Here is a 19,873-nt window from a genome sequence, read left to right as displayed (position 1 = left end):
GGGCCCGCGCCGCGGGAGCCTGGCGTGACGCGCCGTGTCTCTCCCGCGCAGACAGCGAGCTGGCGCTGCCCGACTGCCTGCGGCCGCGCTCCTTCACCGCGCTGCGGAGGCCGTCGCTGCGGCGCGACGCGGACGAGGCGCGCCTCTCGGTGAGCCTGTGCGACCTCAACGTGCCGGGCGCCGACGGCGACGAGGGCGCGCCCGCCGCCGGCTGCCCGATCCCGCAGAACTCGCTCAACTCGCAGCACAGCCGCGCGCTGCCCGCGCAGCTCGACGGCGACCTCCGCTTCCACGCGCTGCGCGCCGGCGCGCACGTCCGCATCCTCGACGAGCAGACGGTGGCGCGCCTGGAGCACGGGCGCGACGAGCGCGCGCTCGTCTTCACCAGCCGGCCGGTGCGCGTGGCCGAGACCATCTTCGTCAAGGTCACGCGCTCGGGCGGCGCGCGGCCCGGCGCGCTGTCCGTGGGCGTCACCACGTGCGACCCGGGCTCGCTGCGGCCCGCGGACCTGCCCTTCAGCCCCGAGGCCCTGGCGGACCGCAAGGAGTTCTGGGCCGTGTGCCGCGTGCCCGGGCCCCTGCACAGCGGCGACATCCTGGGCCTGGTGGTGAACGCCGACGGCGAGCTGCACCTCAGCCACAACGGCGTGGCCGGCGGCATGCAGCTGTGCGTGGACGCCTCGCAGCCGCTCTGGATGCTCTTCGGCCTGCACGGGGCCGTCACGCAGATCCGCATCCTCGGTGAGTGCCGCGCCCGCCGCCCTCCTCCTCGCCCGGGCCTGCCTCGCCCGGGGCGGGGGACCACGAGGGGCGCCCACTTCTCTCCCCTCACCCCCCACCCCCCCACCTCGCCCCGTGCTCACTGGAGTGTCGCCAAAGAGTCGCACCGAAGGTGAGCGCTGGGCGGGGCTTGATCTTCCAGTCTGCGGTCCTCACATGTCAGGAGACTCGCCCCGGGAGGGCGAGGAAAGCGTGGATTATTGAGTTTGACCCACAGTCCCACAGATACATAAACCGCCCCTATACATACACCCCAGTGGCCGCTTAAAAATGGAGAGAAATCGTTTTCCCCAGCAGTTATTCGATAACTTCTTGAGGCTCGGTTTCCGTTTCTCCAAAACGGATTTAAATATAGGTCCCACCTCCAGGGATGGTTGTGAGTCTAAATGAGAAAAGCGTTGGTGAGTCAGTAGTCAGGTGTCTGTGCAGGGTGGTGCGAGGCTTTCGCGCTGTGGGGAATCCCTGAGCAGGTAGCCTTGGGGAAAGTGGGTTGCAGAATTCCTTTTTGGGGGGACACAGGCTTTGAATGGACTTGGGTAAGCCACGTTTACCAGATTGTTGTGATTGGATAATAGGTGTCCTTTGAGAAAGAGTCCTTGTGGTTTAAAAAGTTTGGGAAATTTGAATTTAAAAGGCCTGGGGAGTTGGGGGCGGGGAGGAGGAGAATTCTTTATTGCAGAACTTCTCAGAGCCTTTAATAGGCATTGTGAATCTTTAAGGAGGGGGTAGTGGTGGTTATGGTGTACAGCTTTTCTAAACTATTAATAATTTGACCAGAAGTAAAAAAAAAAAAAAAAAGCATCTCCTGGGATCTGTTACCCCAGAGTGAGCAGGTGTTCTTGCTTTCCAAGTGCTGATCTTCGAACCAGCTGTGTTAGAGTGGGCTGGTTTCATTAGACTCACCTGGAGAACCTAGTAAAGTGCAGATTCTTGAATCCCTCCTCCAGAGATTCCATTTCTGTAGATCTTGGATAGGTTCTGGACATCTGCATTTTTTTTCGTTAGCAAGTATGTTTACCCAAGTTTGGAGACCCAGCCCCTGGCCTAGACCTCAGCCCGGGAGGTAGGATAATGTGTGTATATGAGTGAGCGTGAGTTACTCTGTAAGACTGGCATACAAACCTGTGTAGGATGTGAATAACTAAATACACGTGTGTTTGTGTGTGTAATGCTGTTGGTGATAGGGAGAGCATGGGAGAGTTTGTGAAATCAGATAAGGTCAACCGGGACTTCCAACTCTGGCAAGAGACCAAATCAAGATGGAGTGAAAAATGAATGAAAAAGGGATGAAAAGAAATGATGAGGCTGGGGTGCTAAGAAGTTGAGATTGAGGGAAGAGAAATCAGAAAGGAATGAAAAGAAATCAGGTTAGAGGAACTCAAGAAGGAAGGAAGATGAATCAGGCTGGGGTGAGAATTCAGGATGGAATAAAAGGAGATTGGACTGGGGTGCCAAAAAAAAAAAAATCAAGCTGAGGTAAAAAGATACTTGGCTGCACTCACTGGGAGACGCTGCTTCTCAGAGAAAGGAAATTACATAAGGGCAAGGTACTCTCTTGCATCAGCACCATCTAATAATAGCTAAGCAGCTTTCCAGTAAGGCTTCTGTTGCCCAAAGAGGTTTACTAGACTAGAACAAAGGGAAGAGTTGAAAAAAAAAATAGGACTTATCTGTTCCAAGAGGTAGGTGAGCCAAGGTAGGTGTTGAAGAATAACCATCCAAGGGCTGGATGTGGTGGCTCATGCCTGAAATCCCAGCACTTTGGGAGGCTGAGGAGGGAGGATTGCTTGAGGCCAGGAGTTCAAGACCAGCTTGGGCAACATAATGAGACCCCATCTCTTAAAAAAGAGAGAAAGAAGAATAACCATCCAGAATTCAGTATTTGTTAAACAGAATGCTCCCAAGCTGTTTGGAGAATTGGGCATCTCAACCAGCAAGTTGGTGTTAGGGGATCCCGGCTGACTTCAAAGAAAAAACAAACCAGGGACAATGTGTGGAGGGTCATTATTTACCTTATAGGGGAATTCTTGGCTTTGTGTATGTCCTAAGTCAACTAAGAATGGAAGGATGTATCCTTCACTCATCTGTATCACAAAACCTACAGGCAATTTCATACTTACTGGTGAAACATTAGAAATACTCTGTTAAAGTCAGGAAAATGATAGGGATGCCTTACAGACATTTGTTCGGAAAACACTAGCCAGTGCAACGAGGTAAGATTGATAATTAACTTGAAAAATATTAACACAGTAAGAGAAACCCTATGAGTACCTATTGAATATTCTTAGAAATAATAACTATAAATGAGTTAGAACTAATAACATAATGAAAAAAGATCTCATTGAGCACCCGTTTGTGTGCAGGGCATTATGTGAGGGCCTGTGGGAGAGTCACAGGTGAGTAAGATTTCTTGTTCTCAGCTCATGGTGAATCTGAGCTCACCTGGGGAAACAAAGCTGGATTCCTGGGTAAAGAACAAGTAATATTCCAGGCTTTGTGGTTCTTTAGTCCTGTGGCTGTAGTGTGTGTGGCTGGTCAGTGCTAGTGGTGTAGTCTGGGGGCAGTCGAGGCAGCCCAGAGGAGGGGGTTTGAGGACAGCCCCAAGAGGCTCCCTGGACAGTCTGCTCGTTGAGGGCAAGGGCTCTGTCCCCAGCTTTGTGCATGCACGGTGCCTGGCGGCTGGTAGGCCCTCAGAAAGGAAGGAGGGGAAGCAGGAGGGAAGGTGAGGAGTGGAAGGAGAAGAGGAGTGAGGGAAGGAAGGCGGGAAAGGAAGAATGCAGGACCAGAAGAGGCGTGGGAGAGGTGACGGCATTTCAGAGGTGCCCTGCGGAGAAGGTGGGTGATATCTGGGGACGGCGATGCAGAGCACAGAGTTCTGAACAGGAGGGTGAGGCGAGGGGAAGGGGGAGGCGGTGAGTTTATTCTCTGGCCTCAGAACCTGTGAAGGAAGAGGGGTCTGGGGAGGGGTGGACAGAGGGTTCCAGGCAGGGACTAGCGTGGAGACTGCGGATGTGGCCAGACCCCAGCAGGATGTGGCCTCCAGCCTGTAGGTGAGAACAGGGGCTGGGCTGAGCGCCACGCCAGCCTGTGAGGGGTGGAGCTTTCTCAGGTTAGGCCTCCAGTGACTAGTGTGTCCTCCCTCCCTCCACTTTCACAGGCTCCACCATCCTGGCAGAGCGGGGTGTCCCGTCACTCCCCTGCTCCCCTGCCTCCACGCCAACCTCGCCCAGCGCCCTGGGCAGCCGCCTCTCCGACCCCTTGCTCAGCACGTGCAGCTCTGGACCTCCGGGGAGCTCTGCTGGCGGTGAGTGCGCCGGCGCCGCTGGTTCCACGGTGATGACCGTGTGAGACTGAGGCGAGGACGCAGCCTCTGTGTTAGGCTCAGCGAACGCTTGTTGGGTGGGGATCTCCGGGGTGTATCCCATCCTGTCTCCTAGCTGGGCAGTGCCAAGGGGCGGCTCGGGATGGACTTGCTTTAAAAGATTTGGGGCCCCCTTCCTTCCTCCATCCCTCCTTTCTTCTTTCCTCTCACTGCCTCGTAGCCACCAAGGCCTCTGGTCTGGGGGCTGGGTGGGTCAGAAGTGGGGCTGCCCAGAGCTCAGCCTATTTTGTGCCCGGAAGCTGGGCAGGTTCCAATAAATGGAGGGGGCACAAGAGGCTAGGGTCTCTTCCCATGGACCCAGCACTGGGCTGGGCCGTGTCTCCTCCTGACGGTGCCCCCTTGTCCCCAGGGACGGCCCCCAACTCACCAGTAAGCCTGCCTGAGTCGCCAGTGACTCCAGGCCTGGGCCAGTGGAGTGATGAGTGCACCATTTGCTATGAACACGCGGTGGACACGGTCATCTACACGTGTGGTCACATGTGCCTCTGCTACGCCTGTGGCCTGCGGCTCAAGAAGGCCCTGCACGCCTGCTGCCCCATCTGCCGCCGCCCCATCAAGGACATCATCAAGACCTACCGCAGCTCCTAGCCCGCCGCAGCGGCCCACCCTGCACGCCCACCTCCCGACTTCAGTCCAGCTCTGGCTGGGGGGCAGACCGGCAGGGCCCTTTCTCTTCCTCATTTTGGAAACTTTTTCCTTCTCCATTAAATATGGGAAACTGAGGCCCCTTTCCTTGGGGGAAAAGGAGTGTCAGGCAAGGAGGTGGAGGGCAGAGGGGAAGGGAGGAGGCTGCACTTTCCCTCTATCTCCCTTCTCTGCACCCATTCCCTGCATGCTGAGGGGCTAAACTGGGGTCTCGGCCTGTTCTAATCCTTCCCCATCTGGGGCGGATTTCTAGAAGGCACCTTTGTGAGAATTGGAAAACATGCGCCTTCCTCGGAGCAGATAGCTCTGAGCCAGGTCACGCAGCTTGGCTAGTGGAGTGTGGACTGGGATTTAGCCCTCGAGCAGTGCACAACCTGCTCAACTGCAGCCCTGCCTTGGGCAGACAGCTCCTGAGCTGCTGTCTCCCTCTCTGACCTCTGGCCACCTTCTCTTTCCTTTCTACCCTGCCCACTGGGCCTGGCAGCTGGGGGTGAGAAGGCCAGCGGATCCTTCCAACCAGCAGGCTGCAGCCTCCACTCCATGTCTCTCTCCCACCCACACAGATGGGTGGATGGATGGCTGCAGAGGGCTCTGGGTTCTGGGTCCCTGGCCCCAGCCCTGGCTGAGATGAGGAGGATTCCTTCCTGGCTGTAGCCTTCCCGCCCCAGTCATCTCGCCGGATGTCGTTGCCCTGAGGTAGCTGTTTGGTGTGGGCTGCGTTCTGTCAGGGTCTCCAAGAACCGGTGTGCAGCCGCCCTCTCTGACCCGTCCTCCTGCAGCTCAGCGCCGGCCTGGGCCTGGGCTCATGCTCAGAGGCTGTGGATGCCCGGGAGGGGCCAGGGCCCTGGGTTGGAAGGGGAGGAGAGGAAGCCACCATCCCGTTATCCCTGGGTTGGGTGAGTAGCTTCCCTGGGCTGAGACCAGCCTTTTCCTTTTATTTATTTATTTATTTGGTTTGTGGGTTTGGGGGGTTTTGTTTGTGGGTTACGTTCCCCGGGCCCCTAGAGCTGCTCTCTGGGTGTGTGGGGTGCCTGGCGAGAGGGGACAGTGGAGGTGGTCAGCATTCAGTGTCCTCCCCAGACTCCAGCCACAGCTCACAGCCACCCTGCTAACCATGGATGGGAACTCCATAAAAAAGGGTCAAATTGGGAGGCCTCTTGGCATATTGGATCCATTTCACAGAGAGGCAGACTGAGCCCCTTAGTGCCCTGGGGCTGGTGGATCACCCAGAGCCACAAAGTGCCCTTCCTGCCTGGGCTGGGTCATCACGGTTGGCTCAGGTAGATCAGGTGGCCCACAGCGACGTGAAGAGTTCCAGGCACGCTGGGCGAGGGCCAGGAAACGGGACTGGGGGACCGTGTCATGGTGGCCAGGGAGCCTGCTCCTAGGGAAGGCTCTGCACGTGTGGGCACGCGGGGCAGGGAAGGGCTGGCGCCCAGCACCTCTGGGTTCTGGGGAGGGAGCGCCCCCACCTACTCTTAGGTTACAGTCATCTCAGCCCTGCCCGCCCTGTCCTGGGTGCCCCCAGTCCCCTGCCCCATCAGATGGCTTTTTTTATTTTTTATTTTTTTTTGCGCCTTCCAGAGACTGCTTCTCCCCGTGACAGGCAGGGCATGGGGTTTTAGTCCTGGCCACCGACCAGTTGCGTGGCCCTGGCTGGGTCACAGCCCCTCTGAACCCAGCCCCACCTCTGTCAAACCGTTGTTCGGGGGAGGGGAGCAGACTTTCTGTGCGACTGGTGGGAATTCTTCGGTGAGGGGCTGACGTGGGATGGTGTGGCCTCGCAGTGGACGCTAAGGGAAGCCACCATTCCCGTGGGTCTCTGCTCCCCCGGCACGGACCCTGGGAGACCCCTTCTGTGGGCGCGGGGTGGGCTCCACCACGTCAGGGTCCTGTCCCAGGGCAAAGGAAGGTCTTCAGCGCAGGGGCCCGAGGGTGGGGAGAGGAAGCCATCGTCCCATCGTCAGTGCAGGGCTCGCTGCTCTTCCTCTGTGAACTCGGGTCGCTGTGGTTGTGAATAAAGGTGATTTCGTACCAGCCCGAGGGCTGTGCTGTGCGTGTGGCGGACCGGGCGGGAGGGCAGTGTGTGCGTACACGTTGTGGGGGTGATCAGGTGTCCTGGACACGGAGGGGCCGTTGAGAGGTGTGGCCAGGCCTGTGGGGGTAGTGGCAGGGCTTCGAGGCCTGGCGGTGAGCGGCGACAATTAGGCAACACTCCCTGGAGTGGGGCTGGAGCGTGACCTGGGACTCCTCAGAGAGCAGGGCCCGGAATGCCAGGTGGGCCTTGTTAATTGCCCTTCTGGTGGCCTGGGGTCCCTGGGCCTGTGAGGAGCAGGGTGTGGGGGACAGGAACCCTTGGGCGTCCATGTGGGTGCTCTGCTTCCTCCCGAGGCTGATCCGAACCAGACCCTCGTGGGGGTGGGCAGCGCCACCTAGGGGCCATCAGGGGGATGGCAGGTGCTCCCTGGAAACGGCCTTCCATCCCTCTGCCCCGGCACAGACCCCACCTCTGGCTGGAGTTCAGCTGTGTTCCTACTGGTGGGCGCAGAGGCGTATATGCCACATGGGTGGTGCAGCTGGGGAGAATGGGGGGCCCTGGACAGAGAGCTTTAGAGAAACTGTCAGATGTGCTGAGCACATCCAGGGGGCTGGAAAAGCCAGGGTGGGCAGGAGCAGCCAGACTGGCCCCAAGGTCTAGGCACAGCCTTGCAATTGTGCTCATTTGGCAAGGCCAGGTCTCAGAGGCACGTGGGACGCCTGCCCACCCACCCGTCACCTGGGAGGGTGTTCTGGCTACCCAGCCTCTGCCTGGCCTTGAACAGCCCCGGGCTGTCCCCAACCAGAGCCACCCTGCCCTGCTCACTGGAGTCCAGTCAAGGTAGGTGAGAGTCGGGGGCCAAGCTGAGGGGCTAGCCAGGCCCAAAGGTGGGCAGGATCTGGAGGACTTGAGCACAGTCCTCACCAACATCAGTGGGGACTTACCCGCCACCCCCAGCCTCCGGGGGCCTTCCGGAGAGCTCTGGGATTCCCCAGTCCACGGTGCTTGTGGGGTAATGGGCCTTCTGCTATTCAGCTGGATGGGTTTTCTGGTGACAGGGAGAATTAAGAGGTAAGTCTGTTCAGTTAAAAAGGTCAAAAACTTTATTTAGTTTTCAGGGAAATATAAGATGCATGTAAACATAAACAAAATACAAAACAAAAAAACCCAAATCTTACAGTCTAGAAGCATGCCAAGACAGAACATTTTCTGCAGACCATAGAGTCCCGTCAAAGTGATAAAGGACACCTGGGAAGTGGCAGGCCAAGGGGCTGGTCCCCTTCCCCAGGGACACTGCATTTGTGTGATGAGATTAAAAAGAACCACGAAACTCTACTGTTAAAAATATTAGAAACATGGAGATAGTTTAGCACCACCATTGATCCTGGAAATATTTTAGCACTCAGTTGACTGCACTGAACTTAATGTCGTTTTCTCCAATTTCTCTGCTGAGGGGCCAAAAGGGACAAGCTGGAGGAAGGGCTCCTCCTGGCCCCCCCCAGAGCCCCCTAAGAGCTTGGAGAGATAGAGCGGACACACGAGGAATCCCCCAAAGTTCTGGAGCCCCAGAGGCATCCAGCAGTCCACACCCAACCACGCAGTGCACATGTTCATGCTCAGGGACCTCCACTCACATCTGCCTTGCCCAGAAGTCCCCTTCCTGCAGCCCTCTCGGACACTGGCAGGGAAACCCACTTCTCATCCTGTGTCCTGGATTTAAAGAAAACTTGTTGCAGAGAGCAGGCTGCAAATTCAAGAATGGTGGCTCTTTACCCTTCTTTCTCTGAAATAAACTCTAGCGGGTAGTATGCCTTGATTCTGCTGAAAAATGGAAGGGTATATCCACGGATGGATGTTCATCTTACCGGGTCTAATCCATACCACGGTGGCTGACTCAGCAAACTGACCCACCACAGGTATCACTAGAGACACTGAGAATAACTGGTGTCACCGGAAGGACAAATGAGTTTGCCTTCCTCCCAGATACACCTGGTGGACCTGGACCCTGAGGTTCCAGTTTGGGGACGCTGGGTCCTTACCGCACGACCATGTAACTTGAGAGGCCAGCTCTGGACTGGACAGAGGGAAGTGGGCAGAATCAGCTGGGAACCTGGAGATGGGTGGATGCATTCTGGAAACAGGGCCTCCAAGCTCAAAGATTGGTTTGTTGCTGGCAACTTCCTCTCTCTACTACATAAATCACTGATCAACCATTGACACCTGCTGGGCACCCAGCTTGTGGCCCAATGGTGGCAGTTTCTGGAGCCAGCTTCTATGGCCAAATTTGGAGGATTTTCCAACCTGCTTTAGCTGGACCCTTGGGTGTTGAATCACTAAATTTCCTTCCTGCCTGCTCTCTTCTCCCTGAAATACTCAGAATCGACTTCTTCCTTCCTTCTAATCAACAAAGACAAAACTCCAAACCCTCTTTCAGCCTGTTCCTTTTCTGCCTAGAAGACATCCTCTTCCGGAAGCCTCCTTCCCAGTGAAGGGACAGTAGGCCCCAGTCACCCCAAACATGCATGCACTCATCACTCATCTTGCCGACATGCCTCTCACTTGCCTTCAACGTGCTCGATCCATCCTTTCGCTCTAGAACAATTCTCTCTCACCTCTTGAGGCCCAGCCCCTTGGCAAGGATGGAACTGGGAACAAGGCAGGGACCTTCAATGCAGGGGACCCCATTCTCTAAGGCCACTAAGATCGAGGACTGGGATGGGAGAGGGTGCTGATTGTCAAGGCCAAGTGCAAACTTGAGATTTAAAAAGATGGGGTTGGGGAGGAGGGATCACATGCAAATCCCAACCTTATAGGCAGGCTGGGACCAAGGCCTTGGAAGGTAGAGCCCTCCACCCAGTCTATAAGCACCAGTGTGCCCACTGTGTGGCTTGGGGACCTAGGTGTGCAGGACGAAGCAGGAGGGAAGTTAAAATCAGAGGGCCTATTTTTCCCCAAAGCTGTAGGTCACAGACCCTGTCCTCTCCCTGGCTCTGGTCATAGAGCTCAGGAACCACAAAGACGTGAGACAGCCCCAAACAGGGAGGATGATTTAGCCATAAAGCTCAGTGAGGCCCAGGGGAGCCCTCCAACCATTCCCAGGAAGTGTTCGGTGAGGCCCTGCAGTCGGGACTAGAGGTGTTGACGTGTACACACCTGCAGGCCTCGCTGGGCGCACCATGGGCAAGATCTCACCCCAGCCAGCCTGCCCCATGCTCAGACGAGAACCAGGGACCAGCAGCTCTTTTATTGCATGGGGATTCTCATACCAGTGACACGGATAAGGGGTGTGAGTCAGCCTGCTAGATGACACGTCTGCAGGTCGGTGACCTCACTGATCCACCTCAGCGTTTCCACACCCAACAGCATCTCTTTTCCACCTCTTCATTTTGGAGCCCGGGACGATGGCCGAGGCTGCTTCTGCTAGATCTGTTAATGCCAGTGTGAAGTTCCTAACTAAATACTTAATAAAATAATAACAACAAAAAAAGACACATTGCACTCTCCAGCCAGAATTACGTGTGTGTGAATAACACACACACTTGCTGCCAGAAGCTGTGAGTCCCTTGGGACCTGCCCAATGCCAAGGACTTGTTCAATGGAGACAGCTTGCCCGGTACTTTTTTCTCTAACCCCATGTTACTTAGTTCAAGTGGGAAATTACCAACACTCCTGCATGCGCGCGTACACACACACACACACACACACACACTCAACACACAGCCCTCAAAAAAGTGAGGGAATCTTAATTCTTTAGTGATGTGGACAGTTCTCTTTCCAGAGAACTCTGCATCGAGATTCTCAAAGATCGAATATATAGATGTATATACTCCAAGGGAGATACCCGCACAGGGCACAGTCCCACCCTGGGCAGAGAGAGCCGTATTCTGTACAGAAATTCACCAAATAAGGGGTTGGAGCAGCAAGCGTACAGTACTGGAGGTGGGGGGACAAGCCAGCAGGGACGTCCCTCTCACCCTGCGGGGCAGAGACTTCCCACCCTGCTGCTTTCTCTACCGGTGCCAAGGGAGGAGGAGGCCGGCTCGGTACCTGTTGTGGGATCTTCTGTCTGCACGGACCCAAGCAGACCCCTCAGACTCCCCTCCGAGAACGTCTGCCTGCTGTCCGGGTGCGCAGCAGGGGCAGGGCTCACTGCTTGGGCTGAAGTCATTGAGATGAACGGGTGGCCCAGGCTCAGCCCCAGGCCCGCTGCAGGCTTGCGGGAACTGGTGTCTCACTGGGGTCTGCAGGCTCATGGCACCCACACCCCACAAAAGGATTTGGTTATCTCTAGGGTTCCTGCCCATAAACTGAACTGAGGTTACATAGTTTTAGAAAGATTCAAACATACATCAAAAGGATCATGACCCAAACATCAGGAGACTGGGGTGAGAGAGGGCTGCTGGGAGTCATTTTTAGGTCAGGTCTCTGAGCAGCTGGCTGCAAAACAATGGAAATGAAAACAAGGAACGGTTCCTGATGTCCTCACTCTGCTCTGGGGACTGGGGCCCCAGGAGGTCAAGAGCCCCATGCCGCTTTCCTGAAGGTGGAGAACACCCAACAGAAAAGGGGCTGCCCTCTGGGAAGGGGAGAAGGGAAGGAGGTGACAAGATCAGACTCCACCAACCCACCCATCGTTCCACAGTTAGGGTCCCTTCAGCAGCCCCTCCCCACCCCCCCGCAACCTGCAACAGGGCCACTGGCTCTCCCTCCATTGTGCCCGGTGAGCCTCGGCCTCGTCTTGGTAATATTGCACTTTTCCTGTCTCTCGGATTGTTTCCATTTTCAATTGAGAATGCAAAGTATTCGGAGGGGGTAGGGGAAGTGAGTAACCTTAAAGAAATAATATATTAGTTAAATACAAAAACAGGAAAAACGGGTTATTTTATCCTTTTTTCCCCTTAAAAACAAAACAAACTACCAAACCAACGTCTAAACTTAAATAGTTCTACGCCTACTGCAAATACTAGTAATATGAAAATGCTTGACTGAAATTCCCTTGTCTCTTTTTGTTAGATGATAAAAGTAGTAACATGCCTTGCTGAGGAAAGCAATGGATACAAATGCCAGTAAAATATGCTGCTCTAACATCTGAAAGTGATTAAAATGATTCTATATAATGCCTTCGTCAAGATGGAAAACTGAAGAGGAAGAAAGAGAAACTTTTGGGGCCAGGCTGGGGGTGGATGGGGCTGAGGCCTGGCAAGACAGCCCGGCCACAGCCACGGGGCAGGGGGGGAACCCCCAGGGCACAGCTGCTGCTCAGGGTTGCCCCCTTGCAAGCTCTCTTCCTTGCCCCCCAAGGTCCCATGGCACGGGGGAGCCAGGCAACACGGCCAGCCGCTATTATAAAGAGGAATGAGATGGGAGAGAGATGGAGACATTTTTTTCCCCTTGGAATAAAAGTAAAAGGTCTTTAAACTGAAAGAAAAACAAAGCACCAAATGATGCGTCTTCGGGCATTATATAAACCTCAATAATGACCTCAGAAGGGCTCATTATGATTAAAGTTGCAGTATACAGCAATAGAATGTCATTTCACATTTTCAATCGCAACTAATGGAAAACTAGGTTTGGACACTGCTGAGATTTCATTTTTCTTTTTCCTTTTTTAGTCCGATCTGGTTTTCCTCCAGATGGGTCAGAGCCACAGGCCCCCTCCCTCCTCTGCCTGCTGCCAGCAGTACCCTCCAACATCACAAAGCAGCTCAGTAGCTCTAGGGAAAGGCCCTCTTGCCCTGGGGAGGGCTAGGAGTCCAGGGGCACAAGGCCTGGCATCCCCTAGCCGTGTCTGAGAAGGACTGGCATGCACCCTTCTTGCTTCAAGTATTAATATTCTCTTTGGGCTTGCAGGATTTGTGCTGTGCTGTGAGTTGGGGGGTGATAGCGAGGGGACAAGGTGTGAAGACTGGGGCATGGCAATCCTGTTCGCTGCCCAAACATACATGCTGTCACCAGATGGCAGCATTCCCCATTTTTCCTGGATGCCTAAAAAACAACTCCCAGCTATCCTTGGGGCTGGATGTCTCAATGTAAACATGATGACCACACAATGAACTATAATGTGGGTGGGAGGAGCACAGGATTAATGAAGTGGAGAGATCTGCCATTAACTAGCTCTGTGATTTTGGAAAAGCCATTTCCTGTCCTTGAGCTACAGTAGCAGGAAGGGATGGGATGGAGCTACCTCTCAGGTCTCTTCCAGTCCTGCCTTTTGATGATTCTATCACTTAGAGCACCGAGGATCAGGGAGAGGGGGTCCTTGGTGGGCCGGGGGGTGTGGGTGGCAGTACAGATGGGGGAGGGGCAGGAAGGGCAGGCTTCGGAGAGCACGGTGGTCCGGTCCAACTGAGATGCTCTGTGCTTGGCAGACATGCTCTGCACGCCCCCCTGGCCTGGCTGGCGCGCGAGTGACTGAACTGGCTCAGTGCAGACATCTGAGGGGCGAGGCCGTGGGGCCCTCCCCCTGGAAGACAGCGACGTGGAAGGTCCTTTAACCTGACAGTCACTCTACTTTTAAATTTTATTTTAAATAATCATAAATTACTTTTTTCTCTTAATAAATATGTGCTGTTTAAAAATGAGAAAAGTATATACTGCATCTTTAAGTAATGCACTTTGCTCTCTGGGTTTTTTCCCATTCCACCTTATTTAAAGTGCATTAATTAAAAAATAATGAACCACTTCTTTATCATTATTGTTCAAATAAGTACAAACAATATTAATATGAAGACACTAACCCACTACCATTAGTACTGCAGTCTAGCAGATTAACTCAACATTCTGCCCTATTTAATACTGTCCAGCAGAAGAAAATAAGTAATTTCAGTTTTAAACAAACTCACCAACAAAACAAAAGGAAACAAAACAATCTCACCACAGCCCTTCGACAAAGAACACGAGCAGTTTGCTACAGCTGCCAGGCATCGGTGTGTGTCGGGGCGAGGGCTGGGGGCGACCAGGCACAGCCCTGGGTGTGGGGGTCTTGACCCACCGAGACGCTAGGTCTCGTGCCGCCTGCCTGGGTGGGAGCAGGGGGTGGGAGGCCTTTCCTTTCCTGCGGAAAACAGCAACCCTTGGTCCCGGATCCTGGCAGCTGAATCGGCGGCCGTGAAGCCCGATCCGTCCAAAATCAAAGGCACGTGTTGAAATCCACTCCCAGCAAAGGGGGAGTCCTTGGGAAGCCGGCTGGGCTTCTAGAGGGTCCCCTTTGAAATGTCAGCAATTGAAAAACACAACCCAAAGGTGACAGAGGACCTACAGGGAACTTTATTCTCTTGCTTCTCTCTTCACTGGGGCCCTGCCCCTTGGGAAGACCAGGGTGGCTCCTAGCGAGAGGATCCTCCATCTTCTTGGGCACCCGCGGTGTCGCCAGCAGGCCAAAGGGAGCGGCTGGTGGTGTTGGCTCCAGTCTGACCCGGGGGCCCAGCTGGGGTCCCCTCAGCCCAGGGTGAGGCAATGGCTGCTTGTCCACAGTTCATAGGTAAGGCTTGCGGCCCGGCCCCGCTGGGAGAACGTGTGCAGGATGGCAGTCAGCCAGCAGCCCAGAGCTGCTTCCTCTCCCCGAGTCTGGCTCCTGAATGACATCCTCCTCTTTCCTGGGGAGGGTTTTTGCACCCCCCCATTGAGGCTGGGCAGGAACCACAATAGTTTCTCTGCTTCGCCATGTCTGTGACCTGGGGCTCAGGCAGCCCCAGATCCTTCCGGTAAGTGCCGTACTCGGGCACTGTCCACACAGTGGAAACCAAACGCAACTACTTTGGCCTGTGGAGGGAAGAACGTGAAACAAAAACAAAAGCCAAACAGCCCTCCCGCTAAAGTACAACAGAAAAGCCCGTCCGCTACCCTGCCCTTTCCCATATGAGGCCGAACATCCCTGGGCCTCCAAACCACCCCGAAAATAAGACCAAAACCCAAGCCCTGACATATAACCCCCAAATCAATAACTTCTCCCAAAACATGCAAAGGAAACGCCCACCCGGAACATCCACAAGAGTCTGTGCAGACTACGAGGAGACTGACAGCTTCACCCACCCTCCCTGTGTCCTCCGCGGGTGCCCTGAGGAGGGGCTGTCCTCTCAAGGCCAGGACAGTGACAGCTATGGAAGGTGGTCCTTGCTGGCAACTGGGAACTGCTTTTCATTTCACTAACAGACATGGACAACGGCCTGGCCCAGGACAGGCTTGGGCTCCCACGGACACCTCCAAGCCCCAGAGCCAGTGGTGTCTTCTAACGCACCCACCGGTGGCGGGCAGTGGCAGTCCCTGGGAAACCAGCACAATTCACAAATACAGATTAGGATGATACAAGGGCTACCTCCGGTGGCAAGATGCCAGCAACCAAAACTGGGCCACGCAGGGACAGAGCGCTGGAGGCCCCCTATGACATCTTTTCCAGGTTTGCAGCAAAGGCACAATTGGGGATTCCCACGCAGCCCGTCCCAAATGGCACGTAGTCAATCAGCAAAGTCACCAAGGTGCACTGTGGGTCTCAGCTTTCTCAGCTCTGGGTCCCAGGACCGGGACTCCCTGGCCCATTCCGTTCCCTACTCAATGTGGGTCCTCACCATCCCCACCTCCCAGCTGGGGGACAGCCTGGAGGAGGCATCTCTGAGGTCACACATTCTGCAGGGATCTGTGTTGTCTGCCCCCGCCCCTGCCCATCTTTCCTTTCCCTCTGTCTTCATCTCACCGCTCAACCAGTGGCGGCTACGGTGGCACACGGAGGCTGGAAGGACGCCACGCCCCCCCGTCAGTTCTTCTTCTCAAGGTAGTTGGAGGGCACCCAGCCTTTGAAGGGCTTCACCCCATCCAGGATCTGGCAGTACCACCAGCCATTGGGGTTCCTCTCCAGAACCTCCATGGACACCCCCTCCTGGAAGCCCGCCGTCTCCTCATCACCCTCGTAGTCTGCGATGGAGATGTACACATCTTTGAGGTTATTGTGGATGAACTGGGACTTCTCGATGGGCTTGGGGCGCACAGGGGACACGGGGATGCCGTTACGCTGGGTGGGCAGAAGCGGAGAGTCCGAGCCCTGGCTGGCAGCCCGTTCGGCCAGGCGGCCCTTGGCCTCGGCGGCCGCGGAGCGAGCAGTGCTGAAGGAGGAGTTCCGGCGGACGCCACGGAGGCCGTCGGTGGCCGTGAGCGACTCGTTCCTCCGCAGGGCGCAGGACAGGTTGTTGTCCTTGGGCGGCGGGGACACAAACACCGACTGGGGCCTGACAGCCACCTGCCGCACGCCATTCCTCATCTTCACTGCGGCGGCACCTGCGGTCTTGCCGAAGCCCCCGGGCGGCTTGGAGGGGATGGGCGGCGTGGCCCGCTTGCTCTGGTTCACCGTGTTCAGGGCTTGGACGCGCCTCTCCACCTTCTCCAGGCTGTCGGACTTGCCCTCGTTCTGCTTGCTCTTGGGGGACCCTGCGTCCGGCTCCTTGCCAGCGGGCTCGGGCTGCTCGTTCTCGCCAAGCACCAAGTAGTGGGAGGGGGCCCAGCCCTCCAGCTCCCCGAACCTCACGTACCACCACCCGCTCTCCAGCTTCTCCAGCACCTGCACCTCCACACCCGCGGGGAAGCTGACCTCCGAGTCCTGGACCTTCTGGTAGGCGCTGCATGTCACGTAGGAGGTGGCCTGCCCGTCCCCTTCCTTCTTGGTGGGACATGGGGGAGTGGCGGCCCGGGGGGTGATGAGGTCGGCCGAGCCTCTCCTAGGCCCCTCATCGGGACCCTCGGAGGCTGTCTGCGGGGGCAGCTCGGAGTCCTCACTCTTCGAGCCCCTGAGGCCTCCCCGGAGCTGGCCCGTGGGCCTCAGCTGGCGCCGTAAAGTGCTGATGTCCATCTTCTCTTGGCTCTGTGACTCAGCCCGGTTCAGGAACGGCTTGGGCCGGACCGATGGCTTGGCCCGGGCACAGGTCAGCCCGGCCTTCACGTCAGCGTCCTTCTTCGCCCCGACCTTGGGAGTGCCGCGGATGCCTGCGTCCGAGGCCGAGCGGGGCTTCAGGTCGCTGCTGTTCTTGGACAAGGAGGAGGAGGAGGAAGAGGAGGAGGAGCAGGTGGTGTTTATGGTGATGGAGGAGGAAAAGGAGGCCGAGGAGTGGTTCTTCCCCAGTTCTGCCTGGGCGTTCTTCTCTGCCTTGAGCTTCAGGAGTGAGGACGACTTGGGCGAGCCCGACTTGGGGGAGTTTTTCCTGGTGAGGGACAGCGAGGAGCCCCCTGGGGAGTCACTGTCCCCAGAGGAGCCCCTGGCGGACAGGGTGTCCTCTGTGCACGGCCGGAAGCCCTCGTTCTCGTAGATTGTCTCCTCTTCCAGGGCCACGTCCTCTGAAGACTCGCCCACCTTGAAGTGGGCCCGCTGCAGCGAGGAGGCGGGCGAGGGCTTGTGGGGCTGGGCCGGCCGCCGGTCCCCCGGGGCTTTGTCCTCTGCGGGCTCCTCGCTCAGCTCTGGCTCCGAGTCGAAGCCGAACGCCGGGATGTCATACTCAGGCTCCTCGTACTTGAGCTTCCGTGGGGAGTCCTGGCTCTCGCCGGCACCCACAGGGCCCTCCTCGGCCTCCTTGGGCTTGCTGGGGGGCGCCGGAGGAGGCACCTTGGGCCGGGTCAGGGTGCTTGTGCGGCGGCTCAGGTTGGGCTTCTTGCGCTTATCGATGTAAGACGCGGGCGCCCAGCCCTCCTTCTCACCGATCTGCACGTACCACCAGCCGCCTGAGTTCTTATCGATGACCTGGGGGGAGAGGGCAGACAGGCCAGTGAGTTGGGAGGATCTCTGGGACCCTGTGATGTCCCAGGTGAGGAGCTTCATGCTTTGGCTCTGGGATACCTCATCTCCATTTCACAGACGAATCAACTGGGCCGCGGCATAAGGGGCCCGAGACCCAAGGCAGTACGTGACTGACCAGAATTCAAACCCAGGTCTCTATCATCTCTCCAAGGCCCCTCCCCTTGTCCTAAGTCTGTGTCAACACCCTTGCCAAGCTGGCCTACTCTTCCTCCCCCAAGCTGAGGCACTTAGAAGCTACACTGTCCCCAGTCAGTCCCTACAAAACCCAATTCATCAAGGACTCGTATACATGAAAAGCTACCATGCCAATGCCCTCGGCCTCCTTCCACTCCAGCGTTGCTAGGTCCCCCTTGGAAACCCTTGAAAGGGTGTCTCAGGTCAGGACAGGATGGGAAGGTGCAGATGAGCTGAGCTGGGAGGGGCAGGCTTGAGGCCAGGGCCGCCCTGCAGGCAGCTCCCCCGTGTCCACTGCCCGTGGAATCCCATAGAAATTCCATCAGCTGAACAGGTTGCTTTGGGTTGAATGGTTTCTTGTCGGAAGGGTGGGGGCTCTCAGTCACTTCCACATTAGGACAAGGAGCTTCCTCCTTAACCTCTGTCTGAGGTTGACAGGATGACAGTTCTGCCACGTCATGAGCTTTGTAGGCTCCCCTGGAAGCCTAAGCACCAAGAGAATAATTCCTCCTGGAAATTTAGTTCCAAGCTCCAGACATGTGCTTTAAAACATTCAGGTTGGGGATGTCACCTCTTCATAGGCAGAGACTGCGCAATGAATCTGACAGTTTCATATGTGTTAGTTGGACTTAATTACTACCCACAGCCACTCAGAGGAATGACAGTGACAGATCTCTGTCCCCTGGAACACCTTGCTCAACACCAGCCACACAATCGAGTCGTACAAATGCCAGGAGACAGGCTGGGAGGAGCACCCCGGGGTCTGTTACCCTGTTTTGCAGAGAGACATAAAGTCTCGGGGGTGGGCAGAAGCGACTGCATCAAAGGCCAGGGGTGGACATGGCCAGAACCCAAGTGCCCATACCTTAACCCGCTCAGCCAGACCACATTCTCCCAGCAACAGCACTTCCTGACGTGGGGCCTGCGGGATCTGGCCCCCACGGTGCCCCTGGGACAGGAAGCCTGTGGGGCGAACGGGTCTGGCCGATGCTGCCTATTCTAGCCCCTCAGGAGAGACTCCAGTGACATCTTGGGCTCTGCAGTTGAAACGACAAATGAGCTGGATTTTGTTTAACCCACTGTTCCCAGCGTCATCTGACCACAGGAGCCCTTACTTTTGCGGCAGCCCGTTCCTCGAGCACATGCTTGGGGACACTGCTGTGAGGCGAGCGCAGGCGCAGGGGCGCGTCCTGGGTTCCAGTCCAGGCGGGGGCACTAACGAGCTTTATGCAAATGCTCATCCCGTGGGGCTCGTTTTCATACGTTCCCTGTCCGCCCCCCAGGAACCCTACTAGCAAGACCGATGAGTTAAAACCCTCAGCCCCCTCGCCTGGGGCTTACCTCTGCCTTCTGTCCGCCCCGAAAACTGATGCCGTCAGAAATGCACGACTGGAACTCGGCAATGGTGTAGTACTCCACCTCGACAGAAGGGGGCTCTGGTGGCTTCGGCAGCTGGAACCCCTAATGCAGAGAAGGACACAGTGAGCAAACCCCACCCAGTCAGGACCGTACAAGGCCGAGGACTGGTCCCCACGCAGTCCTCGGAGGTGCGGACGGCTGTTTACACTAGCTGGACGGCGGCTGGCTGAGCACGTATCTGCCACCCGAGTCCCAGGGTACATTCCCAAGAGACCACTCTCCTGACGAGGCTTCCCAGCAATACTCAGGATTCACTAGAGTCTCGTCTGAGCTATCAAAACGCCACCTCTACACCCCCAGAGGTCCAGTTTTCAGATGCATCAATAGCTGGCTTTCAAAATGCAAACCAAAAGGTAGAGAAATCATTCTGACAAAGCCCTCGCACACTGCCCTGCGGGAGACCGAGCCACCGTCTTGAAGTCTAAGGGCAAGTGGCCGCAGAGGCAGGGCAATGAGGCGTGGCCGTCTCCAAGGCTGGGGTGGGAGTGAAGGGGCATTAGGGTCGGCTGAGAAGTCTTGGGTTGGTCACGATGACGATGGCAAAGGGTCAGGCGAGCACTGAATAAACCTCTAGTCCTGTCTCTGTGGGCAGGGCAGGGCCCGCTGGAGACCCCGAGTGCTTTTCAGACACTGGCACCTAGCATCTCGCCATGACGTTCGA

The 19,873-nt window shown here is 56.3% G+C and overlaps 2 protein-coding genes across 6 annotated transcripts in view; one reads left to right on the top strand and one right to left on the bottom strand.

Annotated features, from left to right (window-relative positions):
- The window catches only part of NEURL1 (neuralized E3 ubiquitin protein ligase 1), a 69,973-nt gene extending 63,126 nt beyond the window's left edge, over nt 1-6,847 (top strand). For all 3 annotated transcript variants that reach the window (XM_045568468.1, XM_045568470.1, XM_045568469.1), the window contains exons 4-6: nt 52-741; nt 3,938-4,084; nt 4,512-6,847. In XM_045568468.1, coding sequence (XP_045424424.1) covers nt 52-741; nt 3,938-4,084; nt 4,512-4,750 — 1,076 coding nt within the window. In that variant the 3' untranslated portion in view covers nt 4,751-6,847. The remainder of the gene's footprint in view (nt 1-51; nt 742-3,937; nt 4,085-4,511) is intronic.
- A 1,083-nt stretch (nt 6,848-7,930) lies between these two features.
- Nucleotides 7,931-19,873, bottom strand: part of SH3PXD2A (SH3 and PX domains 2A) — a 217,547-nt gene continuing 205,604 nt past the window's right edge. For all 3 annotated transcript variants that reach the window (XM_045568465.1, XM_045568467.1, XM_045568466.1), the window contains 2 exons: nt 19,135-19,254; nt 7,931-17,562 (listed from right to left, as the gene is read on the bottom strand). In XM_045568465.1, the coding sequence (XP_045424421.1) occupies nt 15,595-17,562; nt 19,135-19,254 (2,088 nt within the window). In that variant the 3' untranslated portion in view covers nt 7,931-15,594. The remainder of the gene's footprint in view (nt 17,563-19,134; nt 19,255-19,873) is intronic.

Source organism: Lemur catta, chromosome 14 (genome assembly GCF_020740605.2).
Source record: "Lemur catta isolate mLemCat1 chromosome 14, mLemCat1.pri, whole genome shotgun sequence".
Lineage (NCBI taxonomy): Eukaryota > Metazoa > Chordata > Mammalia > Primates > Lemuridae > Lemur > Lemur catta.
Note: the sequence above shows the minus strand (reverse complement) of the source record. Positions and strands in the feature narration are given on the sequence as shown.